The sequence below is a fragment of the Adiantum capillus-veneris genome, chromosome 19, assembly GCF_014529385.1.
Source record: "Adiantum capillus-veneris isolate H3 chromosome 19, ASM1452938v2, whole genome shotgun sequence".
Taxonomy (NCBI): domain Eukaryota; kingdom Viridiplantae; phylum Streptophyta; class Polypodiopsida; order Polypodiales; family Pteridaceae; genus Adiantum; species Adiantum capillus-veneris.
The window spans coordinates 117,447,998-117,475,024 of NC_140949.1; the positions used below are offsets into that span (position 1 = coordinate 117,447,998).

The 27,027-nt window shown below is 44.9% G+C and overlaps 1 protein-coding gene across 2 annotated transcripts in view; it reads right to left on the reverse strand.

The window, feature by feature from the left end:
• Positions 1–6,643: 6,643 nt before the first annotated feature.
• LOC147434722 (phosphoribosylformylglycinamidine cyclo-ligase, chloroplastic/mitochondrial-like) overlaps positions 6,644–27,027 on the reverse strand; it is an 85,470-nt gene continuing 65,086 nt past the window's right edge. For both annotated transcript variants that reach the window (XM_086491168.1, XM_086491169.1), the window contains exons 6-8: positions 7,988–8,096; positions 7,712–7,870; positions 6,644–7,635 (exon numbers count right to left, since the gene is read on the reverse strand). In XM_086491168.1, coding sequence (XP_086347294.1) covers positions 7,468–7,635; positions 7,712–7,870; positions 7,988–8,096 — 436 coding nt within the window. In that variant the 3' untranslated portion in view covers positions 6,644–7,467. The remainder of the gene's footprint in view (positions 7,636–7,711; positions 7,871–7,987; positions 8,097–27,027) is intronic.

A 27,027-nucleotide genomic window follows, 5' to 3' on the forward strand; every position in this document is an offset into this window, starting at 1 on the left:
CCAAGCTGTCCTTAACTTCTTGGAATTTGTCCCTGATACCCCAGTTTTTTTGTATGCTTTACCAACAAGAGAGGCAGAGTTGCCAACATTTTTTCTAGCACTTTATCCTCAACATCTAGAACCAGTCGATCGGCTCACATATTTCAAGATTACTGATGATCTTCAAGATTGGTATGAGCGATCGACTATGGAATGGAAAACTTGGCAAACACTATTCAACGACGCTCTCCAACTGTTGAATGACCTCCAGGAGCTGAAACATGAGGTGCAAAGGATCAAACTGTGTATGGGCCAGTGGAAAATTCAGATCAGAGGCCTCACTAAGATCACCAACCAACCGCTACAACTCACTGTTGAGTCCTCTAAACTGCTTGAAAAGGACATTACGGCTAAACCAGGCCTAGGACCACAGTACAAAGAAATGGCTGAGATTCTTTTTGAAGCTCGGATCAAAACCAATCAGCCTCTTCCAGAAGGATGGATCCATACAGTCTCACATTGTCACAAACTAGCCAAGACTCGGATCACCAAAGGCAGACGCACGCTCTATGATCTTGACACCAAAACCTATCATCCTCTCACGCCTTATGAAATGAAGATGACCACAGAAAGGCGGGATCAGCTTGAGCAGGAGGCCATTTACAGGCTCATTCAGAAGAAGAATGATGGCACTAGGACTTCTCAGACGCCATCCAGGCCAAATGATAAACGGAAGCGGGTTCAGTGGAAGGATACTGGTCTTCGAATCAGACGGTGGATTTTTCCAACAGTTTTCGCAGCAGACATTGGATTTTTCCCACTCAGGGGTTGGTGTCACTTGGCTGACGGCCCTTGGAATTACAATTATAAGGGCGTCAAGCACTCAACGACCCAACACTAGAAGAATCAGACGATGGATTTTTTTCAGTTCCACTTGGCTTGATGCCCATGGAATTACAACTATAGGGGTGTCAAGCACTCGACGAGCAACATTCCAAAACAATCAGACGGTGGATTTTTTTCTCAAAATTTTTGGAATCTTGCCAAAATTCAAGAAAGGAGGGAAGGATGTAGATGACTAAGACAGTCTCACTGAGTGGGAACCGGCTCCTGTGAGATGAACAGTGGATCAGTCAGTAATTACCACGACAGTTACCATAGTAATTCCGAAGGCATATAAATAGGACCCATTACATTGTAATTGGGTTGGAATTAGTCGTGGGCATGAATCGAGTCATTTGTCGGTTGTACTTTTGCTTAGCTTTTGATTCATAATCCTTAGTTCCCGAGCTGTTCTTGAGCTACAACATCTTCATCTGTAATCTTAAATACAGCAGTCCAGTATAATCCAGCCATACATACTTTGTACTCATTCTCTCTGAGTCTGAATCTGGATCTGAATCTGAACATCATTCTCAATGCTTCAGTCTGTTTCTCATTCCAGTAGATGTATTCCAATTCAGTTTCTATTTCCTTTTCCGGTCTACTGCTTGAACTAACACATCACTCGTAGCTGTAAACTTCTAACACTAGAATCAGCTATCTAAAGAGATCAACTCCAATTCCATCCTCCTCTTATAGGCCCTCTAGACTACCTTTAGGAGCCCTTGAACAATACATTCCTAGCTAGCCTTGCCTAGGCTTGTGCCTCCCGTGGTCCTACCCTTGTTCTAATATCACTTCCCCCTTGAAGGAGAGGTTTTTTCCTTGAAAATTTCAATGAACAACTCTTCATAAGAATCTTAGTGTTTTCCTCTCTAAAGATGCATCAGGTGAACTGATCCATGTCATAAGTACCAAATCTAGTGCTCGTATGTGGAACTATCTGCTTGTTGAAAAAATTGAAATAAATGATTGCAATCAAATATTTTTCTAAGAGACTGCTCCTTTTGACCAAAAGGAACCCCTTCTTAGATCTCACACTAACAGTAAATCCTACCTCAAACGAGACACTCTAAGAAAAATGTATTGTTGTCACTAGTTAGGTAATAGCAAAGCCTATCTCAAGAGGGATGAGTGAAAAAGCACGAGGCTCCTGGCTATGGGAATAGAGAGAGAGAGAGAGAGAGAGAGAGAGAGAGAGAGAGAGAGAGAAGGTGCATGACATAAGAAACAATAGGAATTTGCTTTGTATTGATTGGAAAATTTTGAAACCGATTACAATCAATAATTTAAAACCACATAGGCGTATACTATCTTCTTTTCCAAGAGCGGTGAAGAATGTATGTTGCCGTTTACGTAGAGAGAAAGCATGAGAAAGGGTGCACAAGTTTCTTCTGCTCCCTTGTACCTTGCACTTCTCTCTTATGTAGGCTTCAATTCCCTCTTCCTCTTTTGTGCTCCTCCAAAAACTCCGACCTTCAAATGCTCACAAATCACCTCCCGAATGAGAGAGAGATTATACCTCACCCTTCACCTCTTCTTGACACACACCCTTGCAACTTGACACAACACAAGGAATTCACTTACTCTCCTCACTTCACACAAAACCACTCAAGATCTCCATGAAAATCCTCCCCCCAAACTCAAACGTCTCGAACTACAAGCCCTTGCCTACTCGTAGTCACTACGTTGTGGGTTCAAGCTCCAAACGTCTCGAACTACAAGCCCTTGCCTACTCGTAGTCACTACGTTGTGGGTCGAGTTGATCAAGGATTGGAATCACACTTGATGGCTACCAGAAAACACAAGAAGGACCATCAAAAACACAAAATCTCCAACCACAAAATGCCTCTCTCAAACCATTGCAAAATCTTCACAAAAATCCACTGTGTTGGACACTTTGGTAGCCTCAACCTTAATGGCCCAACGACACAAGGTCAAATAGTCTTCTTGCAGACAGTTGCACCTTCTTCCCTCAATTCCTCACACACACACATCCATGGAAACCTTAAAAAATGACTCTTCCAAGTACAAAAGTGAAGAGAAGAACCCCCTATTCACTATTCCTCGCAGTGCTTCCCTGTACATATGCCTGAGCATATCTGGTGCTCCAAATAAAGAGTTACCGCACGTTTGAGAGAGGGAATGTGAGCACACCCACAGACACATAAAATTGCCTCTCTATAGCCTAGAGCATTCACAACACCCCACTCCTCTCAAAAACACCTTCAAAACGATATACTTCCCGATAAATACACACTTGGTTGCACACAGACAAACGCACACGTCCCTTTGGAAATCAACACCCATACACCATCCACAATGCCTCTATCATACAAGCCACTACCACACAATCTCTCTCTCTCTCTCTCTCTCTCTCTCTCTCTCTCTCTCACACACACACACACACACACACCAAAACGTCCGGAAGTACATCCACACGCCAGCACCGACACACCAAAGAGAAGTAGGAGAAGAGTGAAGGGAGTGGAGGGAGACAACAAAAATAGAGAAGCTGTGGAGTTTGTTTCATCCAAAAAAACATTACACACTTCTTACAACCTTCATGGCTCCTCTACTAACTTTCCAGGGTAAAAAGCGCCTATAGGGGACGCCTTATAGGGGGGATTTTACATGTTTGGTAAGTCTCCCTTCATCGTACATGTGCCCAAGCTCTTTTTAGTATTACTTGCATGGAAATATTATCCTTGTAGGGTGGTGTCAACTTTCTACACTCCCTCTCTTTCTCTTGAGGTTCCACGTGAACATACCCTCCCTCCCTCCACGCACTAGCAATATTGCTAGGTGGGGTGGGGCTCTATGCTCCAACAAAAGGGGAGGCCTTATGGCCCCCTAGAATGGGAATAAGCCCCAACCATGCCACTTGCCAATGCTAGAAATTCCAAAGCCACCGCAATGTCATAGGCTGCCCAAAACCACCCACGACCTCCGCGAGCACACGCATAGCCACCACTACAGCTCCCACAGGCAAGGGGAGGGGGGATGACATAGCTCTCCTCTCTCTCCCTTGAGAACTCCAAATAAGGTCTACCATACATAATATATAATCCAAGCTCCACATCTACGCCCATATGTGGGATTGATCCACACATACATGGCACTTTTGGGTGCACTGCAAATTTAAAACTCCACCCAAAAAACTTTTTGTTTGGTTTTGCTCAGAAGCTCGATAACTTATAGCATCTTACTCTATTCCTACTCTACAAAACCATGGAAAAAATTCATGTCATCAATCAGCTCCCCTTTGCTATCCGATCTTTCTACGGCCTCGAACCGAGAGCCCAAAATTTACAAAAACCCACTTGTACTTGCCACCTCTCTCTCCCCACAACTTCAATCGAGCATATCTTTGCACTTGCAGCTTCGATTGATAATCTGTTACTTCCAACATACCTCTTACACTGCACACTTCCTCTTGGCAAGCTTGGAAAACCTCCTACTGGCACACTTATTGAGGCGACTAAAATGGTGAAGAATTGGCCCCCAACAAAAATTTAATTGATCATATCTAGGCCATTGGAGGTTTGATTGCAGATTCGAAAAAACCGACATGCTCCATAAAGTGAACACTTCAACCCTATAAATTCACCTATGCCATGACCATCTTGCTACACCTATCCAATCCGACGAATCTGCAAGGCACTCTTTTCTTCAAATTGTCATATCTTGAGTTGAACACCTTGGATTAATAGACCATTTGGACCAGCTCATAGAGCATTTTGAAGACCACCTTCTGCACTTCCATTTTGGCACTTGCTCTCTGGTCAACCACATGGGAAGGACCATAGCTAATCACTCTGGCCTAAACAACCCCAAAAAGCATACAAATCTAGATCCACTTGTGTGCCTTCGACCTTCGTAACTGCTTTACCACCTTGGCATGCACCTGTAGATACCCATGGCCCTTCTTCTTGCTCTTCCTAGCATGGACTCACTTCAGTTGCACCATCATTGCTACCCAACCCCCTTTTATTGAACATTTATGTTCAACCACAAGAGATGCTTATTGAACCTAAAATTGCAAAACTAGAGAACACTTCAAGCAAACACAAAAAAATTGGTATCATATGTAAAAAGCTTTATTTTGTTGGTCTATAGCTTGGGTCTAAGTGGGTTTCCCGAACCCCTTCATAGGTAAGCCAGCTGGATCAAACACAAGGCATTGAGCACATATATCCATCTACAATGACCCCAAGTGGTGTTGCACCCAAGCATGTAACCAATTATCCATATGAAATGCATACAACATACCTTCCCTGCTCTGGGCATCCATCTACATCCAACTGATCCCAATAGAGCACCACAATGCACATCATTATGCTCATAGCACATACGTGACCCTCCCTCCCAACCATGAAGTAGAGACCTCCCCAAAGGATTCCGTAACCGACGGATGACCCATTGCACAACTTCACTTACAAGCATACCCATCAACCATGAAACACATACCTCTTTAGTGAGCTTAGCCAAAGACATATCCTCAGTTTATCCTCCATGCACAATAGGATACATTTGCTTTCGTGGAAACTCTCTCCCAATAGGCTCCTCCACCACCATCAGTTTCACGCTTGCCTCAATACCCGTAGTATCTTCAATGCAAGCATCATCAAGCCCTCACATAAAAACTGGGCCATAGGGATGAACTACACCTCTTGCAAACCAACTTCATCACCCCACTCTTCAAACGTGTTTCCTACTACCACACCCTCACATAAAGAAGTAAATTTTTTATCCCATATCATATCATCAAGAAGCATAGTATGGGTAAAACCTCCCTCTTCAGAAGAGGATGCATACTTACTCTACACGACTTCATCACTTCCTGCCTCCACCAAGCTCGAGTCTAGATCCATGTCACCACAGTCACAAGGTAGACCTATAACCACCGCTTCATCCACCTGCTCTTCTTCCATAATTGAGGCAACCTTGTCCTTTCCAAAAAAACTTCGCACTTGGTGCACCACCATACCATATTTCACAACAACCTTCTCAAGTGTAGCCATTAGCATGGTATAGTATATCACCCCCCTTGCATATCTTCATCCACCAGCTTGGACACTTCCACCTATTCTTCTTTCACATTGCAGACCATCATATCATCAAGCACACTGCAGACCATCATATCATCAAGGACACAATAAGACAGTTTCACCCTTACCAACTTAGGTTCATCAAAGGCCGTCTGTTCTCTAAAAGATGTGAACTTATCATTCAGACTATCCTCCTTACCTGACTCCCAAAAGGCATTCGGAGCACCCCACTCCTCTCAAAAACACCTTCAAAACAGCACACTTCTCGGCAAATATACGCGGTTTCACACAGACAAAGCACACGCCTCTTTACAAATCAACACCCATGTACAATCCACAATGCTTCACACACACACACACACACACACGAAAAGGGAGTGGTAACAAAGCTAATTTCCAATTGCACCCTAAGTAGTGGAGAGAGGGAGGGGTAACTCACTAACACTTTCCTTGCAAAAAGGCAGTTATTAGTTTAGTACGATCAGGACACAAACCAACAAGAAACAAGCATGGCCTCCATAAATTACAATGAACAAGGACCTACAAAAATGCATTACCTACTAAGCAAACATGGTGTTGCTACTAGTAAGTTCCTCGACAAAGCGCAACGCCCCTTTCAAAAGTTGGCCACAACATTGAGTATAAGCGAAATATACTTTGTCTTACTTGCAAAGCAATACATCGACCTCACCCACACCATGACTTTAACCATGTCCTAACCCACAAGCTCAAACACCATAGACATATGTCCATTAACAATTCCACAAAACAATGTGCATATCCACAGCTAAAGTACATGACTATGAAAGCAATACAGCTGACAAACCTGTTAAGGTCATACATTAAGAAAAGCAGGAAACACACATCAAAACTACCAGCATTACCACTTAGCCACCTCGCAAGCAGGCTGCGGGTTGTCTAGCGGAGGCAAAGCATGAAAGAGTAGGACACATATCCCGTATAGAACATCCTCAAGGAAGGCTAAAAATAGGCTCAAAATAGCAATCAAAAGCCTGGCTACCCATATTACCTACCACCCTAAGGTCAGGATTTCAATCCCTCTGAAGATCTCGACTAGCACCCCTTAAAGAAGGTACTGCAGTGCAAGAAATCTCTTCCCAAAGGACCAATCATTGCTCTACATGGGTAGTGACAATGGTGCGAAGGATAACCTCATATTACAAGCCCTTAAAAATGGCCCCAATATGTCAAACCACTCTTCTAATTTCAAAACTGAGCTGCCTCAAAATTCCAAAACAATCTGCAGCATACATGACTCTCTCTCAAATTGATCTTCCCCAAGGGCGACCTCTTCCTGTTGGTGGGCTGCAATGGGAGTTTATTTGATGTGTTGGTATAGATCAAGGCAGTAAAGCATTGTATATCCTTACGGCTCTTAAAGGCTGGAGACAACGGTATGGCTACATGGCCTCATCTGTGCTGCTCTCTTGTCATTTCATCTTTGTAATTAGTATGACAGCTGAGAGCTCTTCACCTCTTGGTAACTACAATCTGGCTGTTTGGGACAAAAACTCTTGGCATCGACGAGTATGCATTAACAATATGCAACCCCTTCCCCTTTGACCACTCGGCCTATTTTGTATATTACTTTGTCTCCCTTGTTGGCCAGTATGTCCTCTGCTGATTCAGGGCTAGCTACAATCACCATTCCAATGCCCATATTGAAGGTTCTTCTCATCTCTGCATCGTTAATCCCACCCACCTGTGATCACACAAGTTGATTACAACGGTAAATAAGCAATAGCTGGAAAGACCTCATGCCTAGCCGTAGCACTTACCTTCTTCAACCACTTGAATATAGGAGGGACTTGCCATGAACCAAAATCCACAGAAGCACCAAGTCCTTTTGGAAAAATCCTTGGTATGTTGTCTGTGAACCCACCCCCTGTGATATGAGCAAGACCTTTCACTTTGCCTGCATCTACAAGTTCTAGAACCTGAAAGCAGAAAAAAATATCCTAGTATAAAAATTTCAAGAAAAACAGAGAATTGAACAATCAAAAGGATCCTTTATGATCATGCTCAATTTACAAGTAATTCTATGCACGTCAAACCTCTTTTACGTAGATTACTGTAGGTGCCAGCAAGGCTTCACCAATTGAAATGGTACTATCAGAGTCGGGAAGCACACTACTCAAAGAGACTCCACTGTCACTTAGAACCCTGATCGATGCAAGCAGAGAACAAAATCAGCACAAACTGGAAGCTTTGACATGCAGTGAATGATGAATCCAGCAGCCAAATAGGCCATGCCAATCTTAATCTGGTCTAAACCCATCACTATCCAGTTGCGATTAAAGTAATAAAGTCTAATACAGAAGACAAATACCTACATGAATACCCAACTTACCCATAAAATGAAGAGCAAGCCATAGATATTCATCCACAAGACAATATAACAATGAGCTTCAACATGCAAAGAATTTGACTGGATATTAGGGCATTCCACTAACGTTGATAGTGGATGTAGAACTAATTATTAAATATATTTTCCCACCCACCCTCCCTTAAAACACATGAGCAGACAGTATTACAAATAGGCACTTCCTGCACCACTGGCACTCAAGCCGTGACAAGCCTACCACCAAAGTATGTACTTCCTCTCTGTCATAGGGAATCCAGCCACAAAGCCTAGGACTAGCCATCATTATACCAAACTACCACCTCCCCCCCCCCCCCCCCCCCCCCCCCAAAAAAAAAAAAAACATCACTATAGGCATACATTTAAGAGGATTCTGTACTAAGTGGTCGAGATCGATGGTTTTAGGATTCGGACTTCGGAACTGCAAATTCCACAGTTTTTTGTGCAGACTTCAATGACACAGGTTTTGTCACAATCACTCACTCTTGAGTTGCTCTGCTAAAATTAGCTAAGTCTTCATCAGTTTTTGGCCACAAAAATCAAGGCGATAAATATTCTTTCGTCGTATGTTTCATCTATTTTGAACCGCTTCATTTATGAAAAATTGACATAGAATTAATTGGTCACAAATAGATCAAATATTCCCAATGTAAAATTCAATGTCTACTAATCTATCTATACTATGTATAATGGGGGGAGGTATTCCGGACACATGGCGCAAGCTGCTTAGTTCGGCCAGTGTCCCCTGCGGCCCGGCAGTCGCACACACACAGAGAGAGAGAGAGAGAGAGAGAGAGAGAGAGAGAGAGAGAGAGAGAGAGAGAGAGAGAGAGGCCACCGCTGGAGTTGCAATGAAGTCTAGAGAGAGAGTGGGAGCATAGTGACATAAAAACGTGTTTCGGCCCTTTGAAACGGTCGAAACATATCGGCGAAACGAGCGAAACGAGTTGATTTTTTTTTGTTGCCCCCTTTTGACCAGTTGACTTCAAACCACCTGTTTGGGGATTTTTTAAGCCATGTACCTTACCTTGTTTACTCGTGACTCAAGTCTCACATCTAGATTTTAGTATTTCACATGTATTGAGAGGTGAATTGTATGTATATTGAATGTATAATTATAGCTACATACATGTAAAACAAAACATGTGTTTCGCTTTCTTGGAGCTCCAAAACGAAACGTTTCAGAAACCTCGAAACGCACGAAACCCCGAAACATTTCATGTCACACTGAATTATGGGAGAGAGTGCCTGTGTGAGAAGAGAGGCGAGAGAGGGGTGCCACCACGATCAAGTCAGAGCATTGAGGGGATCCCTTGAGTGTAGAGGATGATGGATTCCTTGCTCTCGCGCATGGAAACCAAGGTGGGGCAGAGTAGTGCAGGCCGGAGGAGGAGGGAGGGAGGGAGGGAGGGACAGGGAGAGAGAGGAGTTATTGATTCGTATCATATTCGTATAAAAAATGGGTGCACGCACTTTATTTCACGCGAGAGAGAGAGAGAGAGAGAGAGAGAGAGAGAGTGTGTTTCTGCAAGCTGAGAGAGGAGGAAATGAAATGAAATGAAATGTTATATTAACGTCTTCAAAAGGCCAGAATGACCTATGAGACCAAACTGATACAAAAGTGGTGAATCTGTTACAATGTCTGGGTACCTTAGTACTAAAGTACTAAGTGTGAAAAGTGTGAAAGTGTGAAAATAAATGTGAAAAACTAAATACAAAGTATTAAATAAACTTCTTAGGAGCATTCTAGGTGTCTGGCTAGAATGCTTCTAATCCTTTGTTGTAGTCTCCTCCGGTGAAGTGTGCTTCTGCATCTTGGTCGTGGTCGTCTCGATTTCCTAAGCTCAGTCGCTCTGTCAATTAGGGTGCCTTGCTGCAAAGAAATAAAGAAATCCTGCGAGCTCTTCTGCAACCTCCACCGCTCTGCACATGTTCTCTCCGCTCTCATGCTATTGCCCCATGCTGATGCTGCCTGCGCCTGTGTATGTGTGTGAGAGCAGGTGTTCTCTGAGCCTGCGCTGCCATTTTTTTGCTGGTGGCTCACAGTTCGCCATGTGAGGCTCACCAAGAGGCTCATGGAGGCAAGGGACCCAGGAGCTGGAGGCAGAGAGAGAGAGAGAGAGAGAGAGAGAGAGAGAGAGAGAGTTCCAGCTGCCCCAAATAGCAGGGGTATAGATAAGGTATCCCCTCATTTTGACTACCAGGCAACACTGCACTTAATCCCACTAAACGAAATGTTAAACGGTTCTAAATCAAAGATTGTCCTCCAACTTATAGTTCTGGTTTTCCTCAGCAAAGTGGGATTTCAGAGTCAGTAAGAGAGCGGTGGAAATCGTAGGTAGAGAGCATTCCTTTTTTTGGCTTTGGCTGAATGGAGTGCATATGGGGCAGGGGTGCCTTTGAAATTACCGAGCGGTGAGACTATAGTGCAGTACTATGTGCCCTATTATTCTGCTTTTCAAATCTGCATGACATTGGGCTCTGGTGTCTTTCCATTGACAAAAGCTACGAGCTATTTGCAGCCCAAGAACTCTTTATGGGCCGCGGCATGACACCTGTCCACACAATTTTACTGTCTGCTTGAATTATTTAGATTTGGATTTGAAATGGCTTGGTGTGCATGTGGTTGGCAATGTGTGTGCGTAGAAATTGTCTTTTGCATGTGACTTTCCACTTCACTTGGTATCTGTTAATAGATGTAGGGACATAGGTTCGTCAAGTGTAATGGTATACTTGAGCACCAAAGTGCTCTAAGAAGATCTTAGGGCATGAAATTTTGATGAAAAATTTAGAAGGGCCCCTTGCGAACTGAACTTGATTATCATACATTCATACTGCCTGGCTTTTTGGGTTTCTGAGGGGTTTCTCGTCAACTTCTCAGGGTGGTGGGATATTCCTTGAACCCATGCAAGATCTGGTTGAAGAAGGTACCATCTTTCTGAGGCACAGGTGTTATAATTTTCAGGGACTCCTTTTATTTTTCATGTCCTTTTGAGTGAAATCAATGGGTGCTGTCCTGGCCCCCAGCTGTCTGCAATGGGCAGCCAATGAAGAGTTGCCGCAGCAAAAGTCACAATGGCGAGCTCCTCCTACCACTAGCCCCAACGTTGGCACTTCGCTCCCGCCACGGCATTGTTTGTAACGGTGTCACAGCTCGGGCAGCAGTACACTCGTTGCCTTCCACAGAAGGGAGGCAAGGGTGGCAAGCATAGGGTTGCCCCCATTCCTCAGAGACGCAACCACCTGCGCTCGCCGCTTGCATGCCGACAGCATGGAGACTGCCCAAAAGTCGACATCGGCAAAGACGCATGTCGACAGTTATCATAGCCATCACTCACCATCAGGCCCATTGTGAATGCTGCCAGGGCGTTCAGCCCGATGAACGGCATCCACACAGCTAAATGCATTAAAAAAAACTGAGCCCTGTTCCCTCATAAACCCGGTGACCACCTCCCTATGCGGTGAGCACATGCAGCACACACACACACACACACACACACACACACACACACAGATCTGGAGAGAAGAAGAAAAAAAATTCCCCTTGCGCATTCCCTTTCTAACTCCAAAGGCAAAATCTTCATGGAGAGTACCTTACCTGCGGACACCTGGCTGGCATTTCCCTTTAGTTTTGCATCACAAAGCCATCATCTTCCTTGAATCCCTTTTATGACATACCTATATACCTATACTTATCTATACTATATATAATGGGGGAAGGGATTCCGGGCCCTCCCCTCAGACACGTGTCGCATGCTACTGAGTCCGGGGAGTGTGGCTGCAGCCCGGTGACACAGGCGGCCAGCGCGCTCATCAAGAGAAAGAGAGACTGCGCGAAGAGAGACAAAGGCTTCCGAAGGCATGTGTATTTTGCAGCCTGGCCAGTGCACAGGAAACAGAGCACGTACTCGCGCGCGCGCGCGCGCGAGAGAGAGAGAGAGAGAGAGAGAGAGAGAGAGAGAGAGATGAAATGAAATGTTATATTAATGTCTTCAAAAGGCCAGAATGACCTATGAGACCAAACTGATACAAAAGTGGTGAATCTGTTACAATGACTGGGTATCTTAGTACTAAAGTACAAGTGTGAAAAGTGTGAAAGTGCGAAAATAAATGTTAAAGACTAAATACAAAGTATTAAATAAACTTCTTAGGAGCATTCTGGGTGTCTGGCTAGAATGCTTCTAATCCTTTGTTGTAGTCTCCTCCGGTGAAGTGTGCTTCTGCATCTCGGTCGTGGTCGTCTTGATTTCCTAAGCTCAATCGCCCTGTCAATGAGGGTGCCTTTGGTATGAATGTGGGTACTCCTTTGTGCTGGCTGCTGGCCTCTTGCTTCTCCTTCCACTCCTGCTTCTCTCGATCCGAAGAAATCTGTGATCTGCCTCTGAGGCGGTAGTGCTCTTTGTCTTCTCATTAGATTATCCTTGTGCCGATGTAGTTCCAATAGGTACAAGCCTAAGCATCTTTGATCTTGGTATTGCATGACTCTATCTAGAGGTCCAAAGCCTTCTTTAAATAGGCAATGGAAACGCCCACGTATCTCATAGTATACGGTGCAATGGCATATGTAGTGTAATTTTGTCTCCGGCTCCATTCCGCATAACTTGCAAATTCTGCTCTCGGGTGGGATTCCCCTAAATCTGCCAAATTCAACTTCCAATTGGTGAGAGGATGTACGAATCTGACCAATAGCACATCTCAAACCATGAGATACGTGGGTATCCATGTAGCTCGGGCGAATCACAAATCCATCTTCAGATAGCTGTCGGAAGTTTTCTTTGTAGTCAGCCATCTTCGTGCCCAATTCTTGTGTAGGGTCTACCCATGTCCTCTTAGTATCCAATTGTATAAGATCCCGACAGATGATTTTATTAATCTCCGTTCGTGTAATTGCCAGTGATGGAGCCTCAAGAGAGTATTGGAAGGGGGGTAATCTTTCCATACTGAACCCGTGTCTCTGAAACCACGAGGACAGTTGCGCATACCAGCATGATGTATCCCCTTTCATTGCTAATTGTCGAGAGGATTCGAGGGCCAGTCTAGTATATCGGCAATTATTTGTATCCCACAAACCATGTATAAAGGACACTGATCTGGTAAGAGCTTCAATTTCTATCGAAGGGGCAGCTAGTTCCACTCGGGTAATCGCGTGTGGTACGGAGGCCTTGGCTCTAATCATTCGGGAAATCATAGATACCAAAGGTCTCTCCATTGACTTCCAATTATCCTGATCCACAGATGGTCCCCAAATCTGGACCCCATAAAGCATAGCCAAAGCCACCACAGTATCAAAGAGCCAAAATTTTGTTCGTGGTTCCTGAAACTGCACTTGTGAACACATCCTCTCCAACCCTCCCAAGGCCGCAGAGGCTCTGGACAATCTAGCATCCGCTGCTTTCTTAAGAGTAAACTTCGGTCCTGCAAATACCACACCAAGGTATGTGTATGCCTCTGTGTACTCTACTGTATCCTGACCATATGCAAATGTAGGTGCCGATCTCCTAACCCACTGCGGTGTGGTGTTAAACACCATAACTTTGGTTTTACCCAAGTTTACCGACAGTCCACTGTTCTCCGCGAATTTATGTAATGCATCTAGCTGCCTCTGCATTCCATCTGGTGATTCTGCTATCAATACAATATCATCTGCATACAACAACAAAGGGATCCATGACCCTGCAAGTTGAGCACCTCTGTCACCCTCTCGATCGATGTAATTTGATACCTCATCTATGTACATACCAAATAAAGTAGGGGACAGTGGGCATCCCTGCTTTACTCCAACGGTGGAATGAACAATGTCGGAATCCCCTTCTGGAGTACGTACATAACCAGTTACTGACCCGTATAAGGCCATGATCCCCCAAATAATCTCTTTGGGGACCCCTAACTCTTGCATCCTGCGCATCAATCTAGCCCTTGGTACTGTATCAAAAGCTTTCCGGAAATCCACAAAGCAACAATACATCCTTCTCCCGCTTGCTCTTCCTTCCTCAATAATGGCTCTGAGCGTAAGAATATGATTTACAGTGGAATAACCCCTCCTGAATCCAGCTTGTCTTGTTGCCCTTATGCCCTCATTCTCTGCCCATCTACTCAATTTTTGTTCAAGAATGGATGCGTACAGTCGGGTCAATGTGTGACCTACCATAATGGTACGGTAGTTCCCGGGTATCATAGGATCCCCTGACTTGAAAATAGGTACGATAGTAGATAATTTCCAAGATTCAGGTAATCCTTCACACATGACCCGATTAAACAAACGAGCAAGGACTTCTGAAAGTAGATCCCTGGCATGGATCAGATGTTCTACTACTAAACCATCATGATCATATGCTCTTCTTGTCTTCATCTTATCAATGGCTTTTTTCACCATTTCCGTAGTAAAGAAAGTACTAGTAGCAGGACATGGCTCTAGCGGATCTGGTAATGGAGGCTGTCCAGATACCATATATAATGATGTTACATATTGACCCCAAATCTCAGGAGAAGTAATCGTCGGAGGCGGTGAGTGCTCGTGAAATAAGCGCCAGGCCTCATGTGAGTCTTGACTCAAGAAGAGCTGATATAAATCCTTTTTTAGTTTGGCTAAAAATGCCCTTTTCGTGCCACGTACTATACGTCGAAGAGCAATCCGAGACTGCTTATATGTGATGATCCCCAGTGTAAGCTCTTTCTGGACCTGGGTTCTCGTCTCTCTGCATTCCTCGTCATACCAACTGTTTTGAGGCATGTTCCCAGATCCTCTCTTCTGATCAGGTTGAGTATGTGTATAACCGGCCTGTACAACGTAGAGGGCGGTACCATTTTAATTACCTGTTAACTTTACACAGAGCATTGAGAAGGGAAGAGAACACAGTTGCGTCCAGCGACTAGAATGTCACTGCGCACACGAGACCGACACCCTGTAGGCCCCAAAAACTGGCGCCCCTTTCGGTATTTCTTTATTCAAATTAAGATAGACGATCCGATCACTTCGCACAAGCTTTCACAAAGCTGTCCAAACCTGGCGAGGGCTGAAAACACAGGTTTTCGACCTGATTTTGGCAGCATAACAGCGCAAAAACCCCTGTAGGTCAAAAGCACCTGTCTAGGACGGATTCCCTCGCTATCTGGAAGCTTTTTGGTGAGCTGTCACAGAAATTCAGCGGGCTGTAATTCCCTGTTTTTCGCTGCCAGATGCCCAAAAGCCTATACACGCATCCCAAGGCTCTCACGAGGCTCCCCCGGTGTTCCCTTGCAGTTTAGGTGCGAAACCCTAAACCTGCAGCAGGCTGTAATTCGCTGTTTCGGATCATTTTTAGCGGAGCGAACACGCCTACGCGTGTCCCAAGGGCTCCCGCACACAATGGGACAGTTCCCCTGAGAATCGGACAAGTTTTCACGCGAGAAAACTCTCCAAACTCGCAATCTTTCGCGATGGAACTGTGCGTACCTGTGGAGGATTAGCAATTAGCTAATCCGGTTCCTGTTCAGAAGGCTCTTGCCTTGGCAAACGCGCATAAACCCCCAGAACTGTACATGTTCATCTGAGTAGCCCAACTAGTGGGGCATTACCATATGTGCCAAAGGGGAGAGAGAGATGCACGAGAGCAAGTCACCGCGCTACATGAGACAAAGGAGAAGGCAAGCTTTCCATTAAAGCTGTAGACCTGCACCCACTACTCACACACACACTGTAGGTCACTTATGATCAAAAATCCGCCTCCTCTCTCAAATTGGGCGCCCCCTCCAGCTGAGGTGTCCTGCAGATGGCTCTACAGCTGCCAAGTGTCCAGTTTGCCCCTTTGAGCTAATTCCCTAGTTCCCACTGACTTATAAAGTTATAAGTGACTTTCCGAGTGGCCAAGAGTTTATTTGGCGCACACAGGCTTCCATACTCATCAGAATTCAGTGCTAACTGGCCCGACCAGTCCCTGACTGACCGACCCAGGCTCCCGCTGTGAGAAACCTATTCGGCCGTAGCCGTTTCACAATGGCCATGCAATGTCCACTTGCACCTTTTCAAGGGTTCCGGGGAAAACAAGTAAAAATAAAAATATCTAGTACTTATTTACAGAAGGCAACAGGAAAAATACACCTCCTGGTGACATACCCCACTCTTGAAATACTGCAAGCGACCTCGCTTGCATGCCAATACTACATGCGGTATCTCCTGATATCACATATATTCTATGATGGGAATCCAAGATATACATGCTTCCGAAAATGTAGTGTTGGACGATTAAACAATCCCACCAACCTGGCTACGACACATATATCAAGCATAGAAGTCTTCTAGTGTACTCTCAAGCACAAACTTCTCTAGCTAAATTTTGTATGGAAAGAGTAGATACAATTGCTTAACTACTCTCTTGAGCATCATGAACCATGCTCTTGCCTTGCTCCAGAAAAGGCTACATCAAGTCACTGTGGGTTCCATCTGAAAGGCTTCAAGATACAATTGCAATAGCTGAGGTGAATCAACCAATTCAGACTCTTCCATCCATTTGGCATCCAACGATGGATAGTTCTTGAACTTCACCAAATAGCGTCTTGCAACCTTTCCTCTAACCTTTCTTTCTTTATGTGCCAATATCTGTTCAGGAACAAGGATTTCATCCAATTCTTCCACTTCGGGTTGTTCCTCATCAAGCATATTCTCTGGCACATTACCAACAAAGGGTCTTAGAAGGCTGACATGAAAAGCATTATGTATTTTCCAGCCTTCTGGTAGCTTTAACCTGTAAGCTACATCGCTGATCTTTTCTGAAATCTGAAAAGGACCATAATATCGCATACTAAGCTTAGGAAACAAGCGTTCCTTGCCTTTCCTTTTCCTTAACCTGGCCTTTTCAAAGCGCAAAAGCACCCAATCACCAAGTGAAAATACAAGTTCACGACGGTGACGATCAACAGCTTTCTTTTGCTTAGCCTGAGTCTTCTCAAGAGCAATCTTTATCTTACTGTATGTTTCATCCATATCTTGCACATACTTGTCTACCTCAAAAATCTTGTCCTTAGTCTGCAAAATGGACGGGACTTTCTTCCCTCCTTCCACTATCTCAAATGGTGCCTTACCTGTTGACGTATGCACAGTGTTATTGTAAGCATATTCAACCAATGGAAGATGTTGTTCCCAAGTTGCCTTGTGCTCTGACACATAACATTTGAGCAGGTCCAGGACAGTAGAATTTGCCTCTTCTGACTGTCCATCAGTTTGCGGATGAAACGAAGAAGAGAACTTTAGCGTAGTGCCCATGTTCTCAAACAATGCCTTCCAGAAAAGACTCGTCATACGTGGATCCCTGTCAATGACAATTGACTGAGGCATCCCGTGATATTTTAAGATATTGCTCATGAATATCTTGACCATGTGTTCTGGCTTTATCTTCTTCCTCACAGGAATGAAATGGGCCTACTTACTGAACCTACAAATGATAGTCCAAATCCCATCATTGCCTGTTTGCGTTCTTGGAAGATCAAAGATAAAGTCCATTGCTATGCTTTTCCATGGCCTATCTGGGATCGGCAATGGCTGCAACAATCCCGGTTGCTTTTGTCTGTCAAATTTGACTTTTTGGCATACTAAGCATGATCTTCCAAATGTGTCAACATCTTGACGCAAAGCTGGCCAATAGAAGAATGCCTCAACCCCTTTCACTGTTGCATCAATTCCACGATGCCCAGCATAAGGTGGAGCATGACTTTCCATCAAAATCTTTGGCCGTAACTATTTAGTAACGCATACTTTCCATGCATCATGAGAAAGTCATTCTTAAGCATATAGTGCTCATGATCTTGCCCATCAAGAAGCTGGTCATAGATCCTTGCAAAATCTGAATCTTCAGCATATTGTGTCTTCATTTCATCTAGTTCACAATGGTACGGAATTGACACTGCTGAAATTTGCGGCTTTCGTGACAACGCATCAGCCACCACGTTCTTTTTCCCTTGCACATGCACAATCTGAAAATGGAACATTGACAAGATGTTTGCCCATCGCATGTGCTTCTCAGACAGCTTCGTCTATGTGAGAAAATATCGCAAGGTTTGATGATCCGTTTGGACAACAAAATCAGCCCCTAGCAGATAGTGTTTCCAACTAGTGAGAGCATGAATTACTGCCGGCAATTCTTTCTCATACACTTGCAAGTTCCTTTCAGTCTTCAAAAGAATTCTGCTCTCATATGCAACTACTCGGCCATTCTGCATTAGAACTGCACCAAGACTATGGCCACACGCATCACACTGAACCACAAAAGGTTTCGAAAGATCTGGCAAAATGATTACCGGATCTGAAGTCAGCTTCTCTTTCAAGTGTTTGAACGCTAAAATTTCCTTGGCTGTCCACTTGAAAGTAACTCCTTTTCCTTGTAGTGCATGGAGTGGAGAAGCAATCTCAGCAAAATTTCGGATGAACCTCCTGTAGTAGGAACATAAGCCTAGAAAGCTTCGAATGTCATGTACGGATTTCAAGTCTGGCCATGACCTAATTGCTTCCACTTTAGCGGGATCCATGCGTACCCCATCCTTTGAAACAATGTGCCCAAGGAAGTGAATTTCTTGCAAAAAGAATTCACTCTTCTTCGCATTAATGAGTAGCCTGTTCTTACGTAACTCATTGAAAACTGCAGTCAAGTGATCCCTATGCTCCTCTTCGGACTTCGAATAGACAATCATGTCATCAAAGAAGGTACCCACGAAGTTTCTATGTGGTCTAAAAATTCCGTCCATCATTCTATTAAACGTGGCAGGAGCATTTGTGAGACCAAATGGCATGACAAGAAACTCATAGAGACCAAATGTTGTCATGAACGCAGTCTTATGGACATCTTCTGGCCTAATGCGTATCTGATGATACCCACTCTTTAGGTCTATCCTTGTAAACAATGACGCTCCCTCAAGCCGATCAAGAATGTCATCTATCCTCGGTATGGGGAACCTGTTCTTGATAGTATTCTTATTCAAGGCGCGATAGTCAATGCACATGCGCCATGAACCATCCTTCTTCTGCACTAAGAGTACAGGCGAACAAAAAGGGGATGAACTGGGCTGAATCAGCCCCTTCTCTAAAAGCTCGTTGACCTGACTCATAATCTCTTTCTGCTGGGCTGCACTAACCCTGTATGGTGGTCTATTCGGTGGACTAGAACCTGGCACAAGGTCTATAGTATGATCCTCAGGTCTCTCAAGAGGTAACTCCCCTGGTAAAGAGTTCGAAAAACAATCACTGAAACCACTCAAAAAAGTTGACCTGTCTTTATCTAAGGTAGACAAATTAGATACAACTTGAGGTACTTCTTTTGCAAAGATCAAGTACGCAGAAAGATGATTCTTTATTAAATATGAAATAGCAGAAGCAGAAACAACTGGAACAGACTCGCCTTTAAGCTTTACATCAAGGACATGAGTCTTTCCTCTATGTACAAGGGTAATCTTTTTGTTGTAAGTATCCACCATAGCATGTAACCTGTAACACCATGGGATACCCAGTAACACATCACAGCCCTCAAGTGGCATAATATGAAATTCTTCCGCATCCACATAACTCTGAATGTGCAGACGAAGCTTCCCCAAAATGGGAGTAACGGGCTCTGAATGACCTGGGCATGCCAAACCTGCTTCCCTTGTCATACCCATCTCCTCTGCACAGATGCCCAACTTTGATGCCAATTCTGGTGATATGAAATTTGCACGGGCTCCTAGATCAAAGAAAACCAGCACTGTCTGGTCTCTAACTTTGCCCCAAGCTCTGCACAACTCCGTGGCATCTGTGTTTGGCTGGTCTCCAACCAAATCTGGAACAAGTCCTGCACTTGGCTTTGGCTTCTTCCCTTTATGGTCTGACTTGTCATCCTTATCCTGTGACTTCTCTGTGGGCATTCATTCGCAAAATGTCCTTCCTATTCACAAATGTAGTATTTCTTGGCCTCCCTAAGAGCTTTCCGTTCTTCAAAAGTTTTGCCAGAAAAATGCGTCTTTTGTCCTTGTCCTCGTCCCGAAGAAGACTTAGACTGCTTCTTGGACGTATCACCTTCTTCAGTGGAGGGCTTCTTTGTGGGAGGCTCAGAAGGCTTTGCTGCAACATTGCCCTTGGCTGAAAACTGTTTGCCCTGGGACCCTTTCTTGTGGCTATTAAATCCATCGGAATCTCCCTTCGACAGATTGCTGGCCACTCTTGCATTCTCTATCAATTGAAACATATTCATGACAGTAGTCTTTGTGCAGTAGTCCCTGATTTTCTTGGGCAATCCGCAACAGTACTTCTCAATTTGTTCTGACAATGGCACAAACCTGTAAGAGGTGACTGGCAACAGTGCGGCCCAAAACTGTTTATTGTACTCTTCCAGATTCGCACACTGTTTAGCATTCAACTCGTGCCATTCTGTCATCACATCCACTTCAAAAGTGCTTGTCAACCATGCAGGCGCAAAAAGCTGTTTGAATTGGACCCACGTTGTTGGGGCTTGACCCTGGTTCAACAATGCGGTCCACCATTGAAGCGCATTCCCTTTCAAGAAAGTGGCAGCCTTGCGTATCTTTGAAGATTCCGTGAAGTTTCCTCCAGCATAAGCTGCATCGAACTGCTGTATGAAGGTCAAAGCCTTCAATTGATCCTCAGTTCCTCTAAAAGTTTCAAACTTCACTCCCTGCCCACCTTCCTTGTAATCCTTAAGCTGACTCAAAGGAGCCACATAATCATAAACAGGTGCCTGGAACAGTGGTGCTCCATGAGTGTTCATTCCAGCACTCGCATCGACTATTTTCCCTATCATATTTGCATTTTGTACGTATGGCTGCGAAAAACCAGCCATACCAAATTGTGTTCCAGGCACTCGAAACTGGCCATAGGCACCCTGAAAACCTGGTTGGACACCCATGTTCGCGTACATAGGGTACCCATGCCTGTTTGCTTTGTCCCGAACACATTCCCTGGAATATAACCTGTGGAAGGTCCAGCCATAGCTTGAAACACTGAACCACCTCCAAAATAACCAAGATAAGTATTAGGTAATGGAAGGGTCTGAGGCATAGCGTGTTCATTACTCCCTTGACCATTCACAAACGGTTCCTGTCCAGCTACAGCAAGCTGCTTTGGATCATTGGACACCGCTAGTTGCTCAACCACATGGGCTTTCCCTCGAGCATCATGAGTCCTCTGCGCATTGGAAATCTCCTTTTCCTGCAACGGCTCAGTCATGCCCTGTGTAGGAGGCTAAAAACCCTGTGTCGGAGCCTGTAAGAACTCCTGCATCCTTGGGTTGTTAGCCAACTGCTGAAACATGTCCATGCAACTACGTAGTTGAGTTCTAAACAACCTGTCCTCTTCTTGAAGAGTTGAAGGAATTTTCTCTGTGCCATGTGAGGAAGATCCTTCTTCAGGTACTTGGTCTCTCTTCTCTGCCATATCGACAACCTCTGTGTTGCTTTCACCCACAACAATCCACGCTGCACTTTTTGAAGAAAAAGTGACTATCCCGTCGATGGAACCATATAACCGGCCTGTACAACGTAGAGGGCGGTACCATTTCAATTACCTGTTAACTTTACACAAAGCACTGAGAAGGGAAGAGAACACAGTTGCGTCCAGCGACTAGAATGTCAATGCGCACACGAGACCGACACCCTGTAGGCCCCAAAGACTGGCGCCCCTTTCGGTATTTCTTTATTCAAATTAAGGTAGACGATCCGATCACTTCGCACAAGCTTTCACAAAGCTGTCCAAACCTGGCGAGGGCTGAAAACACAAGTTTTCGACCTGATTTTGGCAGCATAACAGCGCAAAAACCCTTGTAGGTCAAAAGCACCTGTCTAGGACGGATTCCTTCGCTATCTGGAAGCTTTTTGGTGAGCTGTCACAGAAATTCAGCGGGCTGTAATTCCCTGTTTTTCGCTGCCGGGTGCCCAAAAGCCTATACACGCATCCCAAGGCTCTCACGAGGCTCCCCCGGTGTTCCCTTGCAGTTTAGGTGCGAAACCCTAAACCTGCAGCAGGCTGTAATTCGCTGTTTTGGATCGTTTTTAGCGGAGCGAACACGCCTACGCGTGTCCCAAGGGCTCCCGCACACAATGGGACAGTTCCCCTGAGAATCGGACAAGTTTTCACGCGAGAAAACTCTCCAAACTCGCAATCTTTCGCGATGGAACTGTGCGTACCTGTGGAGGATTAGCAATTAGCTAATCCGGTTCCTGTTCAGAAGGCTCTTGCCTTGGCAAACGCGCATAAACCCCCAGAACTGTACATGTTCATCTGAGTAGCCCAACTAGTGGGGCATTACCATATGTGCCAAAGGGGAGAGAGAGATGCACGAGAGCAAGTCATCGCGCTACATGAGACAAAGGAGAAGGCAAGCTTTCCATTAAAGCTGTAGACCTGCACCCACTACTCACACACACACACACACTGTAGGTCACTTATGATCAAAAATCCGCCTCCTCTCTCAAATTGGGCGCCCCCTCCAGCTGAGGTGTCCTGCAGATGGCTCTACAGCTGCCAAGTGTCCAGTTTGCCCCTTTGAGCTAATTCCCTAGTTCCCACTGACTTATAAAGTTATAAGTGACTTTCCGAGTGGCCCAAAGTTCATTTGGCGCACACAGGCTTCCATACTCATCAGAATTCAGTGCTAACTGGCCCGACCAGTCCGTGACTGACCGACCCAGGCTCCCGCTGTGAGAAACCTATTCGGCCGCAGCCGTTTCACACTGGCCATGCAATGTCCACTTGCACCTTTTCAAGGGTTCCGGGGAAAACAAGTAAAAATAAAAATATCTAGTACTTATTTACGGAAGGCAACAGGAAAAATACACCTCCTGGTGACAATGTGGGTATGCCTCTTGTGCTCCTCCATGTAGTATCTCTGTTAACTCAGAAGTAATCTCCTCTACAGTATATACTGGCTCGGCTGTCCACATCCTATTATAGATCTTTTCCACATAGACTGAATCAGTCTCTGGCGTGAAAGTATATCTTGTGTGTCTTCTTCCTTTGTACTTGAGAGGCATTGTATTGGAAGGAGATTGATAAGGTCAAGAGAGCATGATCCACTGCAATCCCAACCGGTCTGGGTCCCACCTTAAAGTCCTCGATACTAGAAATAAAGCTTGGTGAAGTCATAACATAATCCACTGTACTGGCCCCATGCCTGTGCGGGAAGCATGTGAATCCCCCATATAAAGGGAAATTCTCTAGACCATTAAGTATGGCCAAACCATGTATAGCTGCCATCTCCATGAGATGTCTCCCATATTCAGTGTGTTCTTTATCCTGTGAGTTTCTAGTAAGCCCCCTCTGTGATAAATCCACTTCTTTGAGCATTTCCTCAGAAGTATCATAGAATACTGCTTGAGAGTTGGCCGTTCTGGCATTAAAGTCTCCTAAGAGAACGATGTCTCCATCTCTAGAGAACTCCCATATGTCATTATTCAATATGGAGAAAGGGGACTGTCCTTTAGGTGAGGAGTAGACTAATGTACTTGGAGGGAAGTAGCATATAGCGATATATAGAAATCTACCTGTCTCGGCTCTCATTCTCACCCACATATACCTTGCTTGCTCATCTTTCTTGATAATCTGTAGTAGTGGTTTCAGCTCCTCTTTAAATAAGACTGCTACTCCTCCTGAACCCCGGCTACCCCGTAGAGATCTCTTGTCTGGTCGACCAACTGTTCCTCATAAATAACCCTTCACATGTGGCATACGTTGTCCCGGTATCTGGTGTGTCTCTGAGTAGAAAACTATGTCTCTATCCCTAAAGCTGTCTTCAAAGGCACCTACATCTAGCCTATATGATCCATTACAATTCCACGCCGCTATCCGGAGCGTCGCCACATAGGTCTCGCACCGTTATGCTGAGCGCTTTTCCAGAACCACTACTTTCCCTCCTCTATAAAAGGCGATTTTCCCCTTTTCTCTTGCTGCCCTGATCTCTGGCATCAACTCTTGCATGTGTGCCACTTGTGCCAATGTAAGGTCATCTCCCAAGAAAATACCGGTTTTCTTAAGAGTTGGCCTCTTCTTTAGAAATTCTTTCCTTATTTCTATATTCGGGAAGCGGAGAATAAGTGCCCTATCCTTTACGTTTCCCTTCTCATCGATTCCTTTCTTGCCCACTCTCCATGCACTTGTGTGAGTAGGCTCTGTGATGCCCATGCATTGTAGCAGTTCCTTCACTTCTTCATCTACATTCTCTTTGTCTTTGACTCCTGTGACCCGCACATGCAAAGCCCGATTCTTCCTTTTCTGCTCTTCCTCAATGGTCATATTAATAATGGTGGAGGTAGGTGTGGTCTCGAGCATCTGGACCTTCCCTTTCTTCGCGTCCTCAATCCATTTCTCTGCTTCATCAACCTTTTCTTGTGTCTTAAAAAGACGTTCCGCCCATGAAGATGCCGTTTTCGATTTCTGTTCATCTCCTTCCCGTAGAGCTTTCATCTGATCCTTCATGTCCTCCAGCTCCTTCAGCACCGAAGGTTGGTCGTCTCCCTTCTCCTTAGTTTCAGATTTGCAAGCCGCAAGTTTTCCTTTTAGCTCCTCGATTATTGCATCTTTTTCCCCCATGTGCTTTTCCATATTTGTTCTCCATGCTTCAAAACTTGCTACTGCCTCATCGAGTTTCTTTTGCATAACGCATTCTGTTACATTTACTTCGGCCTTGATTAGGTTTCGTAATTCCGTTTTCAAGATCTGAATCTCCTCATTCTGTATCCCCCGGATCTCTCTCCTTAGTTCTCTCATCATGTCTCCATACATGGAGTTCCTGTAGCTCTCAGCGCTCGCGTGCATTTCCTTCTTGATGTCATCCCTCATATAGTTTAGCTCTGATTTTAGCATCACCTGGACCTTCTCCATCATTAGCTCATCATGTATCCTGGAGATTTTCCCCACTCGTAAGGATCCTGGTGATAGTACAGTACCTCTGTTTCTCCGTTTGAATGTAGCTGTTGTTTTTTTTGGGGTGGTGTAGCTATCTACACCTAGCCCTTCCCCTTCGGTAGGCGGATCCATCGAACCCGAGCCACAAATGTGGGGTAGGGTACTAGGGTACTAGGGTGAGGGATTGAGAATCAAGCCTAATTTTTGAAGGCTTCGACGCCCTTTGGAGGCACTTTTATCCTTAGTGAAGGCAAAAATATTTTACCCTTCGAAAGAAGGATAGAATATTGAAAAATCTTTGAGTAGCCCTTCTAATTTTTGTCTAAATATAGCTTAATGAAAGATAGTTAAAATATACCCTTCAAATGAATGATTAGGGTCACCCTTCAAAAAATGACCCTTGCTGAGAATAGGGCAAACTTAAAAGTTTATCTTAAAGCTTAAAAATCTTTAAACTTTAACGTAGGAGCTATTTGACTTTCTACGCGTAGATGAAGAGAGTGCCGGGGCGCGCGTAGGACGGGACTTGCTACACGTAGAAAGTATTTCTACGCGTAGAGGAGCTTGCAGAGAGAGCGTGTGTGCGCACGATCACAGCGGAAGAGCTTTGTGTGCGCCCTGCTCTTGCTCGCCTGCCGTGCTGCTCCTGCTCGCGCTGCCTTGCACCTGCTCGCGCTATACAACAGCCTGCTCTGACGTGCACCCCACCTATCTCGGCTCCTGCTGCTGCCGCGAACTCTAACAGTGTCAGCTCTGCTGCGCTGTACTGTACCCTACTGTGCCCGTCTTGAGCTTGCACTGCCTTGCAGCTTGCGTGAGCTCTACGATCAAATGGGTGAGAGGGGAGATTCGTGATGGAAGAGAAGAGAGAGAGACAGAGAGAGAGAGAGAGAGAGAGTTCCTGTAAGGTGCAGCGGAATGAATGTTTGAAATTTGCTCAAGATGAGTGCTCCGATCTGTGCTCAAGGTTCCTTTTGTTCTTATGGAAGGGAGAGCCTTCCATTCTTAATGAGAGAGTGCAATGGACACAAACAAAGTGAATGGACATTGTGCGTGAAAGTGTATGAGACTGAGAGATAGAGAGAGAAGAGAATACGACACCAGAGACGACGTAAAACCCTCCTCCGAAGGCCCCACTCTCGTTGGCGAGAGTGGTCTACTTTTGATTGCACAAACTGGTACAAAGTGGATGAACGAGAACTGATGCAAGTCTAGGCTATGTCGATGTTGACGACAGGGATGACGAGACCGACTCTATGGCTAAAATTGATGCACTTTCTCTACTGTCCAAAAAACGCCAATGGGCTGAAATCTGCTGCTGCAAAACGCTGGTTTGCTGCAGATTTTTCGTGCCTTCGGCTGCCCCTAAAAACGCTGATTTGCAGCCCTTTGAAGTCCTCTGAAAACACTGTTTTGTCTGGTCTTTAATTGCTGAAATTCTGATGCTATGGCGATGCTGAAAACGCTAGGGAAAGGGGGGCCATGTTGGTTTGCTGAAAAACACCAAGGGCTGGGGGTTGTGGCGATGATGTCTTTGATGAAAACGCGAGGTGCTGGGGTCTATGGCGATGAGGCTATTGCTGAAAACGCTAGGGGTGCTAGAGGCCTTGCTTGAAGGAAATCGCCACCAAGGGGAAAAATGTCCTGCTTGAGAGAGAGGGGGGGAACCTGCTGCCTGTGGCCTGTGTTCTCCTTGCTCTTCTGCCAATTAGTGCTAGCCTAGGTTTGCTTATATATTATCTTACCCAATTTGCCCTACTCAGTTCCCAACAAAAGTCACTTAAAATAATAAGTGAATAATGTCAAAAATAGGGAAGATAGGTTAAATGCACTGGAAAATTCCCTTGAAGGATTCTGATGGGAATGCTTATCATCATGAT